Source organism: Petromyzon marinus, chromosome 14 (genome assembly GCF_048934315.1).
Source record: "Petromyzon marinus isolate PM22_M1 ecotype Great Lakes invasive population chromosome 14, UKy_Petmar_22M1.pri1.0, whole genome shotgun sequence".
Taxonomy (NCBI): Eukaryota; Metazoa; Chordata; class Hyperoartia; order Petromyzontiformes; family Petromyzontidae; genus Petromyzon; species Petromyzon marinus.
Window position 1 is genome coordinate 14,691,521 of NC_133680.1, and position 22,754 is coordinate 14,714,274.

General features: G+C 43.5%; 1 protein-coding gene and 1 long non-coding RNA gene across 3 annotated transcripts in view; one reads left to right on the forward strand and one right to left on the reverse strand.

Moving 5' to 3' along the window:
- Positions 1 to 1,017: 1,017 nt before the first annotated feature.
- LOC116942279 (uncharacterized) overlaps positions 1,018 to 22,754 on the reverse strand; it is a 38,942-nt gene continuing 17,205 nt past the window's right edge. For both annotated transcript variants that reach the window (XM_076067131.1, XM_032953983.2), the window contains exons 8-16: positions 19,614 to 19,721; positions 18,976 to 19,137; positions 14,193 to 14,291; positions 13,138 to 13,314; positions 11,763 to 11,870; positions 10,666 to 10,827; positions 8,231 to 8,326; positions 4,189 to 4,356; positions 1,018 to 3,592 (exon numbers count right to left, since the gene is read on the reverse strand). In XM_076067131.1, coding sequence (XP_075923246.1) covers positions 3,459 to 3,592; positions 4,189 to 4,356; positions 8,231 to 8,326; positions 10,666 to 10,827; positions 11,763 to 11,870; positions 13,138 to 13,314; positions 14,193 to 14,291; positions 18,976 to 19,137; positions 19,614 to 19,721 — 1,214 coding nt within the window. In that variant the 3' untranslated portion in view covers positions 1,018 to 3,458. The remainder of the gene's footprint in view (positions 3,593 to 4,188; positions 4,357 to 8,230; positions 8,327 to 10,665; positions 10,828 to 11,762; positions 11,871 to 13,137; positions 13,315 to 14,192; positions 14,292 to 18,975; positions 19,138 to 19,613; positions 19,722 to 22,754) is intronic.
- LOC142924594 (uncharacterized) lies at positions 3,521 to 16,975 on the forward strand. The gene is made up of 2 exons (XR_012941709.1): positions 3,521 to 3,621; positions 10,579 to 16,975. It is a non-coding gene; the product is annotated as an uncharacterized LOC142924594 (long non-coding RNA).

The window sequence follows — 22,754 nt, forward strand, 5'->3', positions numbered from 1 at the left end:
CCATGGTATGACTAACTCGTTCAAGGGGCGAGTGTATTCGAGTGTGAAGTGTGCACGCTCGCCTCGTGAACACTGGTGCCGCAAGCGGGAACAGACAACCGGGTGAACATGTGACTCGTGAACCAGGGGGCAGGGGAACTGTTAGGCGCGCTGTAACAGGATACAATTAATCCGCGACAAAATGATAAATTATGGTCTAGTTCGGCTATGATATTTGAAAGCATGTGCCTGTGTTCGAGCATTGATCAAGCTTTGTATCGTATGAAATCGGCCGATTCCAGTTTAATCCAGCATTCAATAATTAAAAACACGTCGATTCCCGTTCCAGTATTCCTTATATGGGCAAAGCCATGCACAATTACTCCATACATGGGTCTAAATTATTAACATAACCTATCATTCATTCTGCCGCGGATTCATTTTATCCTGTTACAGGCACATCCTTCAAACGCTCACCGCGAGACGAGACTACGTAGAGCTCTATTCACCTCCCTCCACCTGCTCCCAACACTGTTCTGCGTCTACTATACGGTCGCCCTGACGTATTCAGGATCCTCCATGGACTTGTTCTCTCATCTTCTTCGGCTCTCAATCGTTTTGTTTTTTTGTGTCCTCAAATCCCTCACCACCTTCCAGATCAGTATGAACTCACCGCCGCCTACTTCTCCCCTCTCAGTCCCTGCTTATGCCCCTCTGCTCTAGCAGGTCAATTCACCGTTAAGGATCGCTCATGGCCAATTATCACCACTCCAGAGCCATTAAAATAAAGACCACTTGTGGGAAGTCAACATTGGTGGTGTTTGTGGAACTTCCGCCACTGGTTCAGGGCCTCCGGTAGGGATTCGTGCCACCCAATACCCAAAAACCCTGTGTACACTGTACACGTGCCAATGTAATGTGGACATTTTTGGGTGGTGGAAAGTCTTCATTAATCAATTTGAATGTTGCATTTGTATTGAATATTAAAGCTAATAGCTGCTTTATCCAATTAAAAAAAATGCGAACCAGAATCCAGGATTATGAATCTTTTGAAATATATATTTTTTAATATTGTTAAAATAGTTACATGCGGATACTGCCCACTGGACGGATGTAACTCACATCCAACACGAATTCAAATACATTTGGCAATTTTTTATATTTATTTGTAATCATAATATACTGGATGTGAAATCTGCTGAACATGAAAGGTTGTCCAAAATAATTATATTTCACATTACGTTAATTAACAATACAAAAAAATGCGTTATTAAACATCTTCGCACGGTAGTTATCTGTAAAATTAACAATCAACTGTGCCTTTAACAGAAACATGACTTGCTTGAATGCTGTACAATATACTGCACAATATTGAACTGTACTGTAATGCAAATATTTAATTAACGTGAAAATGACTTTATAATATTCTGTTCTCATATATTGTTAAAGTTGGTTAAATGGTTTTTTTATGTTGTGTTCTTAAATTGTTACTTATGTAACCCAGATCAGTTTAACCCGTAGGCTTTCGCGACCAATATCCATAATATGGATGATACCTAGATCACCCTTGCAAAGAGGCAATGATATTTCGTGAGTTAATGAAGGATGTATAAGAGAACAGGAGGTGGCATTTGGTTGTGAATGTTATGGCAGTTTCTTTAACATAATAAATTGTAAAATGTTGAATGCCTTTTTTACCATCAAGGTAATGATTACACGTGAAGACTCGTGTGTGTGTGTGTGTCTATATGTACTAAAAGCATACACGTGTATGGCGGCGGATTTGCTTGTTGCATAACGCAAGTTGTCTCTTTTGCACTCAAAGAAATCTGAGTCATGAGTGTAAAGGCATGCCTTGTATGATTAGGCAAGAACATTGCGGATGGAAGTTGAGGGTGTGTGCAGTTTAAACTGGGAAATTCCATGGTGTGTGCTCTTCCAAGGTCACCATGGAAGAGTAGGCAAATAGCCTTTAGAGTTCTCTGGTTGAGGCCCTTCTTTCAGCAGTGGCGTGAGCAAACAATTTCAGGACTGCACCGCTACCATGGTGTTTTTATTACATTTACAGCACAGTAATCCCTACATAATTATCAGGCTGCAATGGGAAGTAAATCTGCTTTCGAATTTGCTGGCAGCAACCATGATGAGGAAGTGGAAAGAGCTGCGATGCGTCTCATCGCATCGGTGATTGTTTTACAAAAAATGCGAAGTTGGAAAAACATGCTTATGCAGATAATATGCAGCTTGTCGGTGAAATGTCACGGCATCCTGCTGTTACGCCATAAATGAATTGGACCATTTCTTCTCTTGGTAACGCATGGGTTAACATCATTACACTGTTGTTTGAAATACACATGCGGCATTAACATTTTAACAAAAATGTAATGTTATGATTGAATAGAGTATAAACATTAATGCGTTGAAAGTATTGATGAATGCCATGTGCTACCACCTACATACCGAAATCTAAAATATTCCATAGAGCATGGTTATTGTTATTCTGTAATGTTTTTTTTTTATGTACAGGTTTGATTGAACGCAGTCATTAACAAAAAATATTTAACAAAAACTGAAAAGTGCATGAAGAAGCACGGAGAGACGCATGCTTGGAATCACACAGAGACAGAAGAGGCACACATGGAGTAGAGAACGTACGCGGTCAACCAGGTCAGTGTCTGTGTTGTTGGTCGACTGGTTTTGCATCACATTATTTTTCTTAGCTTTGTTGAGTTTTCGTCTCATCTTGTATTTGCCTGCGTGCAGTTTAACGTTCTCTATGTGCGTGATGTCCCCCTATGTGTTCCCTCGCTATTTGTTTTACACCTGATGATGATCGCTTGTGTTGCGTTCGAAACGTGATTTATTTTAATTTAATTTAGTTAAATTTTATTTTGTTTCTACGTACGTGACTTTACCGAAAAAAAACAATGCGTATAGAATGTACGCTGTTTAATGGCACCCAGATTCTAAAGAAAAGTGAGTGGGCTTGGGCAGGATGAGTCACAACTAGAAGGGATGATTGACGGCGGTCAAGAATAAATCATAGAGTGGCAGCCAAGGAATGGAACGCGTCTGACGGGACATTCGCCAATGAGATGGCGCAATCATGGGAAGTAGCAGCAGCTTGTGGAATTATCATGGCTGATGATTATGAACGATGCTATTGACTGTTGGTGAAGGAGGCCGATTCTTAGATAATGGTGGTGGGCGAGTGTGAGAGCAGACTGCTGTGTCATTGTATTTAATTATTTGCCTTCATCCTCCCCCCCCCTATTTTCCTTCAGTGCTTTGTATTTGATGTTTTGAATAGGTTTAAGATTATGTTTGTGTATAAGTGGTTAATGAATGCAAAAGCCATATTATTTTGGAATAATATATTGCCACATTCCGTTTATTTTTGAGCTGGTGGTCTTGATAAGGCTGAGAGCTTTGTACATGCGATGCTGTACACCTTTTTCCTGTTGCTAATTTGACACGTCTTAAATTTCGCACCTGACTCCGACATCCTCATTGTGATTGCAGTTGTGATTCCCCCAATCACGGGCTGGACAGAGGAGCAAGCTCATCTCGTCACCAGCGCAATTCACATCGTCCAACCAGATGCGGCCACTGCCTAAGAGAGAAAATCAACAAACTCACAATGTATGCTTGCTTCGAGTGACAAATGATCATGTATGCAATCATAAGGTAGGGATGTTCAAGTTAAGACTTCAAGTAATTAGGTATGAAGTTAGCTGGATATGACGTTTTGTGGCCGAAGTGAAAGGCAATTCTGTATCATAATATTGGCTGCAAAAATCAACGTATTAAGTGAAGGATTGGCTTGCTTGACATTTAGTGACTTAGCAGCTAAACTGTAGACCTCACGAGAAACATCTGAAACGCAATATATTTTTTCCCCTCCCCCCACCCCCAAAATAAAAAATGTAAAAGTAATTTAATGCCCAAATGAGCATTGAGGCTGTGCTATTAACAGCCCTGAGCCATTAGGGAAATTTCCCCATTCCCGGGGCATGGTAGAGTCTATCCATAGTACAGACACTGCTGACTTGCCCACAAAGTGGTACTCATTTTATTGACCTCGGACCGATGACGAGTTAACCCCCCAACCGTCATTTGAATTTGCAACCTTTTGTGAGCCCCTCTACCATTTCGCTACCTGGCTTATTTATCATAATGTGAAGATGTATATGAATGTGTTTAACTTACCAGCTCCATATTTCTGCATCTGGCCTGCCCCTCGGAACCCCAGCATGCGGCACAACACCAGGATGTTGTTTCCGTTGTCCCATTTATCATCGCACACGGTGCCCCACTCTCCATTGTGAAGCACCTCTAAGAGCCCAGTGTGCCTGCCCTGACCACCGGTCAGCCGCACTATGGGAGTGTATGGGGACGACATCAAGCACAGGTGTTTAAACAACGTTAACGCTGACTTAACACAAGCACTGCTTTAGGATTCACAATTGATTTCCAGGTTTGGACACAATGATCTGGCCAAATTAAAAATGCATTCTGACTTTTGATTTACCTGAGGGTGTTTGACATAGTTGGAAGTAAAACGTTGTGAGAATTTAGTCTAGCAGCTATATCTTCAGAGGGCGTTACATTTTTAGTTCACTCATAAAGCTAGAGTATTGCTGATGGTGCCATGATTTTGTATGACACACTTCTGAAGTGGTTTAGTTTTTTACAGGTGGGTTTGTTGAGGGAATTGGTACCGCAAATAGGCCATCAATCAAAAAAATGGTTTCGATTGTGTGTAGCCTGGTAGCTTTATGCATAACAATCTGATTACATACTGCCGCTGTTGTAAAAGAAAGGAAACATTTGAAGTCAATAGGACTATAACATTTTATATCACAATGATAAATTTCATAACTAAATACCATTGCTAAATATAAAGGTTGTTTAGTTAGATTTTAATATTTTACTCTATTTCAGATGGATTCCAGTCCTTTAAGATGCATTATGCCATCCAAGACTCTCATTTAACCCTGGCAGATGTGTTATCAGATGTGTTATCTCCCAGAAATGCAATGAGGATGTCAGACAAAGAAGACTGCACTGAGACTTGTTGTAGCCTTGTCTGCCTCTGAGAACAAAGATTAATCTTAACTCAACACTCAACACTCAGTCTTGTGCTTGAAGGCGTATGCTTTGAGATATATACTGTATTTTATTCACAAGACAAGACTGCTAAGAAATAAATAATAAATAAATAATCTTGAAATTACATTTATGATGCTGATTTTAGACATGCTGGGAAGAATCAGTTCAGTCAACCCAGACATCATCTTGAGGCATAATTAAAGAGCTAAAGAGCTCATCGGATTCATCCAGGATAAATAAAAATTATAATTATGAAGTGAATGTAGTTATTGTCATCTCCTGGAACAGTAAATTAAGATTATCTTGAAATAGACATTCTTCAGACATTTATATATCAGAATCCCTCAACAAACTCCCTTGTCGGAAGAAAAAGATATTGCACCACTTCAGAAATCCACATCCACCCTTGCTCACAAGGGTCATAGAAAAGCATGGCATCATCAGAAACGTTCCAGATTAATGGGCAAATCTTTCGAAAAATGTTGGTCCTAGCTGCTAGACTAATAGTTCAATTTACCGGTGAGCAGAAAAATTGCAATTGGCGCTTTATTAAACGCTCATGCGCCACGTGATGATTTAATTTGTTTGGCTGCGTCAGGTGGTGAAGGGTCTGATGACTGCAATTTGGCTAGATTTTTACATGGTGGCCAATCCCAAAAAAATCGATGATGAATCAACGTGAAGACTGCATTATGTTTAAAGTCGATGTTGAAACGTTTCAGTTCAACAAATGATTGAATCACCAAAGTTTTCAAATCGCAATTGCACGATTCCCCTGCTTGGCTTGCACCTGTTCCAACCGAATGCCTGTGCATGACCACTTTCTGCAAACCTACCACCGCCTCCTGTACGTGGCGACAATATCCATCTTATTCTCGAATGTCATTACAGATTATTACACGTAATTAAAGAAAACATTTATCAATGGGCTTTATTCCGTCCAAGAATAGAGTCCCCAATCCAGTTCGAGTTGTCTTAACAACCACAACAATACTTAAGGCTGCAGTATTAGATGAAAAAAAAAACACCAAGAAGAACAGGTGAATACGTTCAGATGCTGGGGCACACTGATCATGGAAGATGGGTGGTGTGTTGCGGAATTGAGATCGAGGAGTGGTTGACAAGAACTCCAAGTGAAACAGTGAAGAAGATAGACAAGATGATGGTGCGGAAAAGTGGACACTAAGAAAAATGAAGTGACACTGTTAGAATTGTTTGGGATGTGGCTTTGGAGGATGCACAGTGTAACCGGATGGAGAAGATGACCAACTGCATTTTGGTAGCATTGGGAAGGAAAACGGTATAATCAACAGGCTTCATTAAACATGTATAGTGATATTCTTAGTTTTTTCGGTAAAGTCACGTTGAAGAGAAACAACAAAATAACAAAATATATATAAAACAATAAAAAATTCTCACGACGTTTCGACCATAACTCAAACGGTCATCATCAGGTGTGTCGGTTTGCATACATTTATTTTTAAACGGCACATTTATTTATTTAAAAAAAACGTTGGCGTCACGCGCAGCGATTAGCAGTTTGCCCAGGACTAGTCCATCTATTTTTTTGAAAAGAGGAGGGGGGAGACGAATTTTTTTATAATGTATGCTGTCTGAAAGCCACTGTAAGCGTGAACAATCAATCAAGAACTGAAATGATTTATCAAATCTTTCCAATGATTGCTAAGATAGAATCCATCTTCTCGGTTGAAATTGTCTCTGTGCTTGTATATGTGGATAGCCTCATGAACGAATCTCTCATGGAAGCCAGATGGCTTACAAAGAACCTCCGTCTTGGAAAAGTCAATGGCATGTGAGACTTTTCCAAGACGGAGGTTCTTTGTAAGCCATCTGGCTTCCATGAGAGATTCGTTCATGAGGCTATCCACATATACATGCCATTGACTTTTCCAAGACGGAGGTTCTTTGTAAGCCATCTGGCTTCCATGAGAGATTCGTTCATGAGGCTATCCACATATACAAGCACAGAGACAATTTCAACCGAGAAGATGGATTCTATCTTAGCAATCATTGGAAAGATTTGATAAATCATTTCAGTTCTTGATTGATTGTTCACGCTTACAGTGGCTTTCAGACAGCATACATTATAAAAAATTTCGTCTCCCCCCTCCTCTTTTCAAAAAAATAGATGGACTAGTCCTGGGCAAACTGCCAATCGCTGCGCGTGACGCCAACGTTTTTTTTATAAATAAATGTGCCGTTTAAAAATAAATTTATGCAAACCGACACACCTGATGATGACCGTTTGAGTTATGGTCGAAACGTCGTGAGAATGTTTTATTGTTTTATATATATTTTGTTATTTTGTTGTTTCTCTTCAACGTGACTTTACCGAAAAAACTAAGAATATGAATTACTGCAGTCACGAAAGCTTTAAATCAAAATGTATAGTGATGGCGGAGCGGGAGACAAGGGTTTTCAGAAAGCACCTTATTAACACCTTCAAACTTTACAGGTTCGCCCTCGTACTCTCCCTAGTTGTCTAGCCTAGCCTAAACACAACCCTGACTGTATAACACTGACGGTGCTGACCGAGACAGCCAACAACTATCCGGCCGCGCAATATCTAGTGAAGACGGCAGCGACGAAGGCGGCGAAGACGACAGCGATGAAAGGACGAGTCCACTCCCAGAACCGGCAGCCCTGAGCTGCTCTCAGCTGCTTTTATGCTACCCAGCGCGCCTGGCTCCGTCCTGGCCGCGCCTTCCTTCTCGAACCCACTAGCAGGTTCCAGGGGCTTCCAGATGGGGTCGTCCGTGGCCCTTGCCCCAGTTCCTCCGCCCTGCCGACACGCCTGTGTATATGCTCACCGGCGTGTGTACTGTTTGTCCACCGTAGTTGCCGTTGCTGGACAACAGTCGGCACTATTACACTCCACATAGTTAAAGTTAGTTCTTAATGAAAAGCATATTGTTGATGTTGTCGTGCCACTGTAGCATGCCATCGTGCAATGCGACCGCCCTCCGGTCTAGCCACTGCTGTTAGGGGAGGTCTATTGGGAACGGCGACCACCTGACACCAGACCCGTCTCCAGGCTCCACTAATTCGACCTCATCTTCTGCGCCTTCTAGCAGAGGAAGTCGAGTCGACAAGCTGGTGTCAGTCCACGCATACTTACCCATATGTGCATGTGAATATACTCCCTGTGGACCAGGCAAGCCCTGAGGCCCTATCGGGCCACGCTCTCCCTGAGATCCCATCGGCCCAGGATTCCCTGAATGGAAAAAAATCAAAGCATAGCAAGCGTCGCAAAAAGTACTCTTAGCTCATTACACAGTTTAATTAGCCAAAGAGGTGGAATAGACTACACCATGACATTACTTCCATGTTGCTGAAGAGGCCGAATTAAATGACACATGCAATCCAACCATTGCTGTACTGGCTCCTCATGACAGTCATTATTGTAAAACAACAATCATACTGATTTGCTTTTAATATACAGTGAGGGTAAAAAGTATTTGATCCCCTGCTGATTTTGTAGATTTGCTCACTGACAAAGAAATGATCAGTCTATAATTTTAATGGTAGGTTTATTTGAACAGTGAGTGACAGAATAACAACAACAAATCCAGCAAAACGCATGTCAAATATGTTATAAATTGATTTGCATTTTAATGAGGGAAATAAGTATTTGACCCCCTCTCAATCAGAAAGATTTCCGGCTCCCAGGTGTCTTTTATACAGGTAACGAGCTGATATTAGGAGTACACTCTTAAAGGGAGTGCTCCTAATCTCAGCTTGTTACCTGTATAAAAGACACCTGTCCACAGAAGCAATCAATCAATCAGATTCCAAACTCTCCACCATGGCCAAGACCAAAGAGCTCTCCAAGGATGTCAGGGACAAGATTGTAGACCTACACAAGGCTGGAATGGGCTACAAGACCATTGCCAAGCAGCTTGGTGAGAAGGTGACAACAGTTGGTGCGATTATTCGCAAATGGAAGAAACACAAAAGAACTGTCAATCTCCCTCGGCCTGGGGCTCCATGCAAGATCTCACCTCGTGGAGTTGCAATGATCATGAGAACGGTGAGGAATCAGCCCAGAACTACACGGGAGGATCTTGTCAATGATCTCAAGGCAGCTGGGACCGTACTCACCAAGAAAACAATTGGTAACACTACGCCGTGAAGGACTGAAATCCTGCAGTGCCTGCAAGGTCCCCCTGCTCAGGAAAGCACATATACATGCCCGTCTGAAGTTTGCCAATGAACATCTGAATAATTCAGAGGACAACTGGGTGAAAGTGTTGTTGTCAGATGAGACCAAAATGGAGCTCTTTGGCATCAACTCAACTCGCCGTGTTTGGAGGAGGAGGAGGAATGCTGCCTATGGCCCCAAGAACACCATCCCCACCGTCAAACATGGAGGTGGAAACATGATTTGGGGGTGTTTTTTCTGCTAAGGGGACAGGACAACTTCACCGCATCAAAGGGACGATGGACGGGGCCATGTACCGTCAAATCTTCGGTGAGAACCTCCTTTCCTCAGCCAGGGCATTGAAAATGGGTCGTCGATGGGTATTTCAGCATGACAATGACCCAAAACACATGGCCAAGGCAACAAAGGAGTGGCTCAAGAAGAAGCACATTAAGGTCCTTGAGTGGCCTAGCCAGTCTCCAGACCTTAATCCCATAGAAAATCTGTGGAGGGAGCTGAAGGTTCGAGTTGCCACACGTCAGCCTCGAAACCTTAATGACTTGGAGAAGATCTGCAAAGAGGAGTGGGACAAAATCCCTCCTGAGATGTGTGCAAACCTGGTGGCCAACTACAAGAAACGTCTAACCTCTGTGATTGCCAACAAGGGTTTTGCCACCAAGTACTAAATCATGTTTTGCAGAGGGGTCGAATACTTATTTCCCTCATTAAAATGCAAATCAATTTATACAATTTTTGACATGCGTTTTTCTGGATTTTGTTGTTGTTATTCTGTCTCTCACTGTTCAAATAAACCTACCATTAAAATTATACACTGATAATTTCTGTGTCAGTGGGCAAACGTACAAAATCAGCAGGGGATCAAATACTTTTTCCCTCACTGTAGCTTCCTGTATCTTTGGGTATTTTAGAGCACTTTAAACATGACAAGCGACTTACATCACATCTCAAATATTTAAAGGGCACTCTCAGTGGCAGCTGTCCCTGTGTGACACAATGTGACTCAGCAACTGGTCTGCAAGTTGAGATTAATCGGCCAGTCAGGGGTAATGGTCACTATGTTGTAATCCCAACTGAACAATTTGCAAAGTAATTTTTTAAAATTCACAAATTTGAACCGTGACTGTGGCACACAATGACCTACTCATTTCTAAAGTGTGATTGGTCATGGCAAATGATGATGAAGCTGTCTATGGCTTAACGCTACAATTCTGCACCTCAGAGGAAGATGGAGCAAATGTCACCCACATCGATATGTGTGTGTGTGCACGTCCGAGTCAGTTCTGATTGCTCGTCTCACTCTGTAGGTGCGGCCTGCGTTGGAATTCCGCAAAGCATGAAAACGAACTCTCCATGCCAGGGCCCTTTGTCCCTGCAACACTCCCAGCTCTTACCAGGAGCTCCACGGGGACCTGCAGCTCCTGGGGCGCCAGCTTCCCCTTTGCTCCCCTGCACACCTGGGGCCCCGCTTAATCCACGTGCCCCCGTGTCACCTTTGACCCCTGGAGAACCCATGGAACCCTGTTCGCCCTTTGCACCGCGCTGTCCATTTGTTCCTAAAGAGTGGAATGGATAACACTGTTTAGATAAAACATTATTACACTTGTAGTGAGTCATAGACGTTCTTCAGAGGCAAAATGTTTATTACACAACACGTATATACAAAAGGGGTAGCTGCCCCTTTACCAGATACAGCCTAGGGTGGTGACCACCCAGCTAACTACATGGCCATACAGGAGTTATGGCTACGACGGACCGGACTCGCACTCGGGTCCTGGGCCACGTGTTGGTGCCTCTTCAGATGTAGAACGTGGAGCTTCCAGCTTGCAGAACGAAGCGACTCCGGTCCCTCCCAGGGACCCACCATATATCCTCCCGGGTCGGGGCCGGCTCCGTCCTCGGCCCCGCCCACCTTCGAGAGTGTTCCAGCTCTCTTTCGATCCTTCTCGAGAGCTTTCCCCCTAGCCCCCCCACCTGGGGGCCTCCCTATGGACACTCCGGATCACGTGCCTACGGGGTCAACCAGAGTGCCATGGCCCGGGGCAATCCTGTCCCTGGGCTGACACTTTCCCGCCTCCCTCTTGTGGGAGCCCGCACTGCACACTATGCATGGTGCCCTCGCTATCCCAGTGCTCACCAAGCCCCGCTAGGGCTGGTACAACACCCATCTACGGGGTGTACCTGATGACAGTGCATCACACACCATGCTTTGCTAGAGCCGGCCTCACTCAGCAACACACATGATGTTGTCCGCGATGTAAGTACATCGCACACCATCGCACTCCAGGGCCGGCACCACACAGTGACATCCCCAATGTCACTACACACTTAATAATCAGCGCGAAAGGTGCCATGGATTGCCCAACGCAGATTATGCATCACAAGGGAGTTAAGGTGTACCCTGGCCAATTACAGAAAACACTGCAGAGAAAACTAAATGTCTGTAGCGAGGCATAGTGACAGCAGTGAGCATTGGCTACGATGTTGGTACCTGCATCACCCTTCGGTCCAGGCAAACCGCGTAGTCCAGGATCTCCAATGGAACCCTTCTCTCCTTTTGTGGCTGGAAGGCCTGGCACTCCCACCATGCCCTTTTCACCTGCAGAGACGACATCAGTCTGAGTAAGTCAGAATGATTATTAATGCTCAGTAAAGTATTCAATACATTTACTTGAGACATCATCCCAAATTAGTCCAAACAAATATATTCAGGGCAGCCATTGCACTAGAATGTAAACAGACTAGGATACATGTCAGATACAATTGCAAGTAGAGTTATCAGAACGACTTGACAGCTTAGCAATGAATTGTGATGCAGATGCTAAGCATCGCCAATCCCAGCAGGTGATGCGGATCCATCGAGGGCGAGCTCAAGAGAATTAACTGGCCGAGTGGCAGCATCATACATCCTTGCCGTACCCATGTACAGCCAGGATGCACGGTGCAGCAAAATTTATAGCCAACGCTATAAATAGTATTTACAAAAACATACATAGATCCCCTGTATGGCCTTAAGAGACTTTTGGGGCAATAGCTGTTAGTGAGGACCTATGAAAGCTGGCGCAGCACACGAGGGGGTGGGTGGCCCGCACCACGACGGGCCGCCTTTGTCTCTTTAGTGGCGATGTTTACACACAGCACCAAGAACTTTACTGTATTTGTTTGAGATTGAGTCGACCCAGAGGAGGCCCAGGACTTCAGATAATTGTCACTGATATTGGCCGTTTAGCTGGAATCAAACCTGGGTCTCCAGGTTCATAGTACACAACACTAACCACTACACTACCGCTCTATACATATATAATAACAACCGTCATTTGCCACTAAGTAATGGTGGCGTCACCACGGTGCTTGCGCCATGCAGGGTGTACTTTGAGGCCATGTGGAGTGTTGAAGGCATGCCGGCTATACACATAGTTGTTCTGAGTATAGCCTAATCCAGTTGAACCTATAGGCCTGAACATCTTATTCCGAGCGTTTGTCCCACTAGGTAGAATTAGCTTTCTCAGTCCTCTCCCTCTCCAGTCTTCTATCCATCACCTTCTCGCTGTCAACTTCTCATGCTGACTTTGGTCCCCTCTCTCAACTGTCTTGGTCGCAAACTTTCTTTCCAACGTAGTCTTCTGCCCTTCTGGCCACGTGTCCGAACCGTCTCAGCATATTCTCGCACAACTCGTTCTCCTCTATATCAACGCTCCCAAAACCGTGAGATCAGGCCAATTCTGGGTGATACGCATCAACGATGCATTACAACAACATCTCTTAATCCCCGACATTGCTCTCAGGGGGCACACAGCAGGTGTCAGATGCACACGTACTTTGCAATCACAAGCATCGCCTTCAGTGCATCTGATGAGCTATCTTACCAAGTAGTCCAGGGGGTCCACGTGGGCCGGCAGGTCCAGCCTGCCCCACAACAGCATCCCCTTTGTCCCCCTTGGCACCTGGAGTGCCGTTCTCTCCGCGTTCCCCTGCCTGTCCTTTGAGGCCAGAGAGACCAACTCCACCCTGGACACCCTTTTCTCCGGGATGTCCTTTCACACCTGAAGATATGTAAAGCAATTGCTGGTACATAGGTTGTGTAATATCGAGAACAGTAACATGTACACCGTAGATTGTATTGGCTTTCTGGATTTCCCTGAAGATTCGAAACGTCACATCTAATTGCTAAATCTGGTTGTGATATTCGTTTTACAACTTACTGGGGAGCTAAAGCAATCATAATTGGCGTGTTAAACGCTCATAAGCCACGTGGCAATTAAATTTGAATATGTCGGATAGTGGAGGGTTTTACAACGGTAATTGGGCCAGCCTGTTGGGCTTGGTCCGAGACAAAGTGGATAGCCTGGTGCCCATCGTGCCAGCATGGCTGATGGCTCATGGAGGTGCTAGGCAGTCTGATCTGAGACCAGAGTGGAGTGCAAAAGAGTCAGCACCTCAGAGAGTGTTAAGCAAAGGTCATGCGTTGAGAGAATGATAGATTTGTGAATTTAGTGTGAGGCCAAAAGCCGTGAATTTGCAGTCGAACTCCTCTTAACGGTGGTAATTAGTTCCATGAAACCGGTCGTTGAGTGATTTGGTCGTTAAGCGAATATAGGAAATACATGTTAAAGGCTTAATTCGTCCGAAAGCATCGAAAGTTACCCTTTTTCAACCAAAAAAGTACTTTATTATATTTTAATAATGGATTTTAAGATATAAAGATACTAACAGCATTACAAACACAATATTAAAAGAAACATGGTTAATAAATGCATTAATTAGTATTTATGATACCTACAACAGCCTGTCATTAACAGGGCAATAGTCGGTAAGCGAACACTTTGGGCTCTATGGAGGCCTATCATTGAGCAATTAGTCGCTAACAGCGGTGGTCGTTAAGAGAGATTTGTATTGCAAAGGGCCCGAGGCCACATGGTACCAGCGTCTCCCTTTGGTCCAGGCTCCCCCCGCAGTCCGCTCACCCCCGATGGACCCCCCTCTCCTTTGAGCCCCGGATTGCCAGGTAATCCCACACTCCCTGCAAAACAAGTGTCATCACCACGATCAACAATTCTGTTTTGAATTTAATCTAGGCTCTTTTTCCAGCCGGAATCAATGATGTGTAGAACACGATTTTAGTGGTCCTTTATAAAAGAAAATAATAATCGTGAGCATCGTGGAGAATATATAACAAAATAAAAAGACAATTCGTCTGTTTCACAAAGTTGTTTCTCCAAACAATAAATATATGCACAATAAAAAAATATATACCATATGTATATATTTATATACCATATGTCTATATTTTTTTATACATCACATTGGCCACGCAGACTTCCGGGAGTGCATCATTTCAGCAGCTTTGGTTCCGCACAAGCAGACTCTGTGACAGTTTTTTTACATTCAGTGGCTCATCTGCAGATGCCATTTTCTCCAACTTAGTCTCTACCCTTTCTCCCCTGTAGTTTGGATGTTTTGTATTCTGTAAGGTATAGATGCACAGCTTACATGATTCACTCAATTTCAGGATTATTTGGCCATTTATGATGTCTCAGTTAATCACTTGGCAAACTTTGGTTTGGGCCGATGTATGTTGAACTTCTTTAGCTCCGTACGTAACCAAATGTGCTAATCGGAGGTGCCTCTTCAAACTCTTTCAGCTTGGACTTTGATTTCCCATCTTCACCCCTCCAGTAGACTAAATCTTGAATGCACATTTCTTACGACAATGCCTGTGGAGCTGTGCCTAGCAAGCAAACGAAACAAGTTAGGAGCTGGGAGGGTGAATAAATGGCCCAAATTAAAAATATCGCAAACAACAAGCATAAAGGGTGTGATTTTTTAAAATAACATAGATTTTGGATAAAGACACCAATTTGCATCTTATGCACATTTGCAAGTGTTTTGAAAACCTTCGAGTGGCCAAATGGTTTGAGATATTTGGATGTTGTTTGTTGTTATGGACAAAGGAGACTCAAGATGGAAATGTTCAGCAAAGCTTACAAAAGCATAAGCATAGCACCGCAGTGATAGTCTGTATGCTGTAAGAATGGCGTGAATACCAAACAAATTTTTGCTGTATTGATGTGCATCATGATAATGATGTTGCTGTTGTTGTTTTCCTCGCACTTTCTGTTTATAGGTGGCGTTGTGTCGCCACTTTGGAAGGGTTTAGCCAGAGATCAATCGATACAATTTTTGGTCCGCGTTTTGGGCAACTGAGAAAATGGGAGATGTCTTCTGGCGTTGCTTGGCACAAAGGGCAGCAGTTTGGGACGTTTGGTTCGATTAGATTCTGGTAATCGGCTAGCATTGAGGAGTAACCTGAACGGAGTTGAGCCAGTTTTGTGTGAGTTGCCCGGGTCAGGGATTTTTCGTCATCTCCTATGGGTGGGGGCAAACCCCATAGCACGACATTGGGCTTGTAGGCGTTCAGGCAGTGCATGGTGGCAGCGGTGTGCAAGTGGTTCAACATTTAGATGGTGATGCTATTTGGTGGAAGAGCATTTAAAGTAGATTGCACGTTGGCAGAGCTGAAGGAAAGGAAGGTGGATTTCATTTTCCTAGCAGGTGCAGGGGCTTTGAGTAGCTTTGTGCAAGGATGCATTGTCGAGTGGCACGAAGCCAGATATTGATCGGTGAGAAGCTTGCAGTGTTCTTGAATCGGAAGAACTTTGGTTTCTTGGTGGAGATGGTTAATGGGCGCCACGAGGTGGCACCCTGTCGCTAGGCGAAGTGCCTGGTTTTGGGAGGTTTGGAGCTTTTGGTAACCTGTAGAGGAGAGTATTGGGCACCAAATGGGACTGGCATAATTGATGATGGGACGTCCAATGGCTTTGTAGGTTAGGAGTAAAGTCTCCTTTTGTTGACCCCAAGATGTGCTGGCTAAAGCTCGTAAGATGTTGTTTCGTTTATTAACTTTTGCATGGACGTTTCTGTCGTGTTGAGCGAAGCTAGACATGGTGTCAAAGGTTACACCTAGAATTTTGGGGGTTTTTGCTAGTGGGAGGCATTGGTTGTTTATTATGACGTTGGGATGTAAGTTGGCTTGATGAGGATCAGGTGTGAAAAGGGTGACTGTTCTTCTTTGGTTATTTCGGTAAAGTCACGTAGAATGAGAATAAAATAAGAAATTGATAAAATAAAATAACACAATAAAATTCTCACGACGTTTCGGCCACAACACAAGCGGCCTTCATCACCTGAGGCAGTCTTGCAAGTGAAAGGCAGCAAGGTATCTGACAGAAAACGGGCTAGTCTATAAATAGGGGAGTTGATCGTGGATACGATGGGTCCTAGTGGGGTGCCTTCTTTATGAATCTTGGGAAGACCATAGAATCTAGACGGTCTTGCAGCAGAAGGTTTTAGGGAGGGACGTTTAGTTGGGTCGATTAGGGAGGTCGAACTTGTGATGATCTTGTTGGTTTTTATCGCTAGGCTATTGGTAGGGTCATTTTTAATTTTTGAGTAACTTCGATCGTTGAGCAGATTTTGGATTTTGTTGTTGTATGAATCTTTATCCATAGGCAACGCTACTGTAATTTTAGGGAGGCAGGGAAGGTATTGCTTGTAGTAACCCGCCGGGATGGTGTGCTTGCTGGTAATTGCGATGATGTTTCTGAAAATATTTTCAGAGTTATGCGTGGATGTGTGGATATGGTTGATGTTGTCGGCGAATAATACTTCTGATTCTGAAGTAAAAAGTGGCCAGTCGTGATCTGATCCCATCCGTGAAGGAATTTTTTTGTACTGTATTGAACCGGACCTGGAACTTGTGTTTGTTTAGAATTTTGGAAATCTTTTTAGTAACGCCTGCTATATATGGTAGTGTGATGGTTTTGACCGGAGTATCAAGTGGTTGTTTCTGTATGGAGGGAGAAACAGCTTGGCGGAGGCAATTCAGATCTACAAACACAGACATAATTTCAACCGAGAAGATGGTTTCAAATTAAGTAACCATTGGAAAGATGTTCTAAATCGAACCAAACATTAAACTAATTTTCAATGGTACAGTATATTTTTCAAGTAGTGGTACCCCAAACTTTCGCAGCTCTTAAAAATTCCCTTTTCACACCATCAATAGGTAAACTCCCCCTCCCCCCCTTGCCAACTGGCATGTTCACCCGCATGTACACCACCCCTACATCGTTCATCATGCTAAGTCGGCCAATCAAATGCTATTTTTTATGCTAATTCCTTTGTCAAGGCGCTCTGTTTCCTCGCACACAGCTTAAAGGTCGCGGTCTGAGCGTGGCTGTGTTTCACTCCAGCGCTGTCCTCGGGACAGTCTGCTCCCTTCACCTGATGAAGGCCGCTTGTGTTGTGGCCGAAACGTCGTGATTTTTTTTTTTACCTACGTGACTTTACCGAATAGAACCAAAGAGTAGGGATCCTTGCAGTCACGAAAGCTTTAAATCTAGGTTGCCACATGCATATGAAATAGGAAGAGTGCCAAAGTTTGTTGTGGGTGTTGAAATTTCCAATAATAATTGAGTCGTTGTTTGGTAAAAGTTGATTTATATTGAACTGATAGTTGCGAGAGCAAGAACTGGTCGGTGGGATGTAGACGTTGATTATAGTGAGTGGGCCTAGATGGGATTTGATACGGACGCTTAAGACTTCTGTGGTGATATCAGAAGGAGGCATTGGGATTTTAACTTCTTCAAATTGAATGCTGTTATGGATGAGAAAGCTAAACCGCCACCAGCTGTTGGTCGGTCTCGACGGAGGAAAGTTCATTTTTTTTTAAGTTGGGCGGTCGAGAAGTAGATTTTAATTTTGTTTCTTGGATTGCGGCTATATTAATGGAGTTTTGTTGAAGAAAGGTGGTTAGTTCAAGATATTTGTTGTTGATGTCGTTAATCTTTAGTTGAAGGATTTTTAGGTCGTTTTTGTTGTGGACGTTTTATTGTGGTTGAAACGGTGGTTGGGATGGATGAGGTGGTGGTGCTAGTGTGATTGTGCAAGGTGGAGTTGTTGGAGTGAATGATGTACAATATTTGCAGAACCAGCTGGAATTTGAACTGGGGATGCAGGCTAAAGTAATGCAGCGTTTGTGGTACCAAGCTTTACAACCGTTGCATTGGATAGAATTTGCATTGACGTTCTTGCCACAGCTGCCACAAGGGAAAAACGGGCCTGGATTCAATTTGACGTCCCCAGCAATAATGAGAAGCCAGCTCCAGTATGCTGGGAGGCCTGGGCTGGCTGGAGAAAAACAGGAAAGTGCGAGGGGTGATGTTGCCATTTGCAAGTGTTTCGTAGTATTTGGTCTCTCCACTTCGAACAAGTGGCAACACTGGAGAGATGATGTTGCTGTCGACGCTGGTGTTGCTGATCATGCTTTTGCTTATGGTGAGGATGAAGCAGATTATGAAATGTTCTCCAGAGCAATCTGCAGTATTTCATCACCTTCATCATCAATGTCTGTATCATCAACTTGCCAATTTAAAAAAAATTACCCGCAAATTACTCATTTGGGATTACAGAGCAATCATCACCCCCCTACTGGCACACTGACACACCACTATCTGTGGCTTGGTGCTACAATTCCGTGTCTCATTGAAGGGTGGGGCAAACCTCACATATCGATGTAAGAGTCTGATGAACCCTGATCGCTCGTCTCACTCCGTAGGTACGGCCTGCATTAGAATTCCACAAAAGCATGAAAACGAACCCTCCATGCCAGAGCCCATTGTCCCTGCAACACTCCCAGCTCTTACCAGGAGCTCCACGGGGCCCTGCTGCTCCTGGGGCGCCAGCTTCCCCTTTGCTCCCCTGCACACCTGGGGCCCCGCTTAATCCACGTTCCCCAGTGTCACCTTTGACCCCTGGAGAACCCATGGAACCCCGTTCGCCCTTTTCGCCGTGCTGTCCATTTGTTCCTAAAGAGTGGAATGGATAACACTTTAAATACAACTTTATTACACTTCGAGAAGACATAATGAGGCTACGTAATGATTTGGCCACATTCTTGTTGTGTAATTCTCCACCCCCAACCACATTTAGCAATTAGATACGCAACGTCTTTTTTTAAACTGTCAAACATCCAGTTAGAAACTATAAAGTCAGAATAGCCATGTCACCTCACCGAGCTTGTTAAATTATGAATTGTAATATTGGCTGTGAAAACCTACATATACATTACTACATACATAATCAGCAATTCCCATGGAGCGCTTTTGGTGTCAGGATCATCAGTGCAAAAGGTGCCATGGATTACCTACGGTGGAAACGCAGATTATGTAAAACAAGTGAGTTGAGGTGTACTCCAGATTCTTACAGAAAACACCACAAAGCAAACTAAATGTCTGTAACAAGGCATGGTGACGGCAGTGGGCATTGGCCACGACGTTGGTACCTGCATCGCCCTTCGGTCCAGGCAAACCGTGCAGTCTAGGATCTCCAAGGGAACCCTTCTCTCCTTTTGTGCCTGGAAGGCCTGGTACTCCCACACTGCCCTTTTCACCTTCAGAGACGACATCAGTCTTAAGTTAATATGTATTATTTTACATGCTTATTATATTGATTTGAAGCTTTCGTGACTGCAGGAATCCACCCCCTTTGGTTCTTTCGGTAAAGTCACGTAGGTGTCTCACTGGCACGACCACCGTTGCGGTGGTTCTCTTGCGTGGACGCGCTTGCCTCTCACAGCGCCACAGCTTGTGTTACACATAGACATGACATTAACCTGCTAATCTCTCTGCCTAATCTCTCCCATCAACATAGTGCTAATCTTCCATTAACACTGCAGTTGTGCGCATATGCGGGGGCGATACTCTTATGCGGCGACGGAAGCTCATTTCATGCTGATCTCTCTCCCTAATCTCTCTCTCCCTAATCTCCCCTATTACCGAAACTGACGTGCTTTCATGCGGAGATGGAATTCCTTTCCAGCTCAGACCCCGCCTGCTTGCCCTTCGCCACGTATAAAACGTCTTGTTGTAACAGCTCTCTCGCTGTTTTTCTTCCTAGTTCAGCAGTTCCACTGCTGGATTATTTTTTCTGCCTGAGGACGACCGCTTGTGTTACGATTGAAACATCGTGATATATGTTTTATTTTATTTTTCTACCTACGTGACTTTACCGAAAGAACCAAAGAGTATGCTTATTATAGTATCCATACATTGACTCTGGTTAGCGTCTCAAACAAATCCCTCCTAAAAATATATTGATATTCATGCTCTTCTGTTACCAAATTCAATGTTGTAGCATATTCTAAAGGTTATTCGTGTAATATTTTGGTGTTGTTGTATAACATTGGCAATTACCAATTAACATCGATAGTGCAGAACACAGCACGAGAAGGGGTGACGACTGAGAATAGATGGAAGAGGAGCGATGAAGTCACAGCATATTCAGGGGAGATACAGTGAGGGAAAAAAAGTATTTGATCCCCTGCTGATTTTGTACGTTTGCCCACTGACAAAGAAATGATCAGTCTATAATTTTAATGGTAGGTTTATTTGAACAGTGAGAGACAGAATAACAACAACATCCAGAAAAACGCATGTAAAAAATTGTATACATTGATTTGCATTTTAATGAGGGAAATAAGTATTTGACCCCTCTGCAAAACATGACTTAGTACTTGGTGGCAAAACCCTTGTTGGCAATCACAGAGGTCAGACGTTTCTTGTAGTTGGCCACCAGGTTTGCACACATCTCAGGAGGGATTTTGTCCCACTCCTCTTTGCAGATCTTCTCCAAATCATTAAGGTTTCGAGGCTGACGTTTGGCAACTCGAACCTTCAGCTCCCTCCACATATTTTCTATGGGATTAAGGTCTGGAGACTGGCTAGGCCACTCCAGGACCTTAATGTGCTTCTTCTTGAGCCACTCCTTTGTTGCCTTGGCCGTGTGTTTTGGGTCATTGTCATGCTGGAATACCCATCCACGACCCATTTCCAATGCCCTGGCTGAGGGAAGGGGGTTCTCACCCAAGATTTGACGCTACATGGCTCCGTCCATCGTCCCTTTGATGCGGTGAAGTTGGAATGGTCTTGTAGCCCATTCCAGCCTTCATCTTCTTTGGTTCTTTCGGTAAAGTCACGTAGAATGAGAATAAAATAATAAATTGATAAAATAAAATAACACAATAATATTCTCACGACGTTTCGGCCACAACACAAGCGGCCTTCATCAGGTGAAGGGACGAGACTGTCTGGTAGGACAGCGCTGGAGTGAAAAAGCCACGCTCAGATCACGACCTTTAAGCTGTGTGAGAAGAAACAAAGCGCCTTGACAAGGGAATTAGCATATAATTTAGCATTGAAATGGCTGAGTGATTAGCTTGTGACTGGTCACAGAAATGTCTATGTTAAAGTTAAAGCATACACATCCGCAGAGGCACCCCTTGACAAAGGAATTAGCATAGAATTTAGCATTGAAATAGCTAAGTTAAAGCATACACATCCGCAGAGGCACCCCTTGACAAAGGAATTAGCATAGAATTTAGCATTGAAATAGCTGAGTGATTAGCTTGTAACTGGTCACAGAAATAGCTATGTTAAAGTCAGAGCATACACATTCACCGAGGCACCTAGTACAAATCAAACAGGAGAATTTAGCATTTAAATAACTAGGCGAATTTAGCATTGAAATAACTGAGTGATTAGCTAGTGACTGGTCACAGAAATGGCTATGTTGAAGTCAAGGCCTACACATCTGAGCTATTCACAGTAACTGCTAAATTCGCCTAGTTATTTCAATGCTAAATTCTCCTGTTTGATTTGTACTAGGTGCCTCGGTGAATGTGTATGCTCTGACTTTAACATAGCTATTTCTGTGACCAGTTACAAGCTAATCACTCAGCTATTTCAATGCTAAATTCTATGCTAATTCCTTTGTCAAGGGATGCCTCTGCGGATGTGTATGCTTTAACTTAGCTATTTAAATGCTAATTTCTATGCTAATTCCTTTGTCAAAGGGTGCCTCTGCGGATGTGTATGCTTTAACTTTAACATAGACATTTCTGTGACCAGTCACAAGCTAATCACTCAGCCATTTCAATGCTAAAGTATATGCTAATTCCTTTGTCAAGGCACTTTGTTTCTTCTCACACAGCTTAAAGGTCGTGATCTGAACGTGGCTTTTTCACTCCAGCGCTGTCCTACCAGACAGTCTCGTCCCTTCACCTGATGACGGCCGCTTGTGTTGTGGCCGAAACGTCGTGAGAATATTATTGTGTTATTTTATTTTATAAATGTATTATTTTATTTTCATTCTACGTGACTTTACCGAAAGAACCAAAGAAGATGAATCCTTGCAGTCACGAAAGCTTTAAATCGAAACATTCCAGCCTTGTGTAGGTCTACAATATTGTCCCTGACATCCTTGGAGAGCTCTTTGGTCTTGGTCATGGTGGAGAGTTTGGAATCTGATTGATTGATTTCTTCTGTGGACAGGTGTCTTTTATACAGGTAACAAGCTGAGATTAGGAGCACTCCCTTTAAGAGTGTGCTCCTAATCTCAGCTCGTTACCTGTATAAAAGACGCCTAG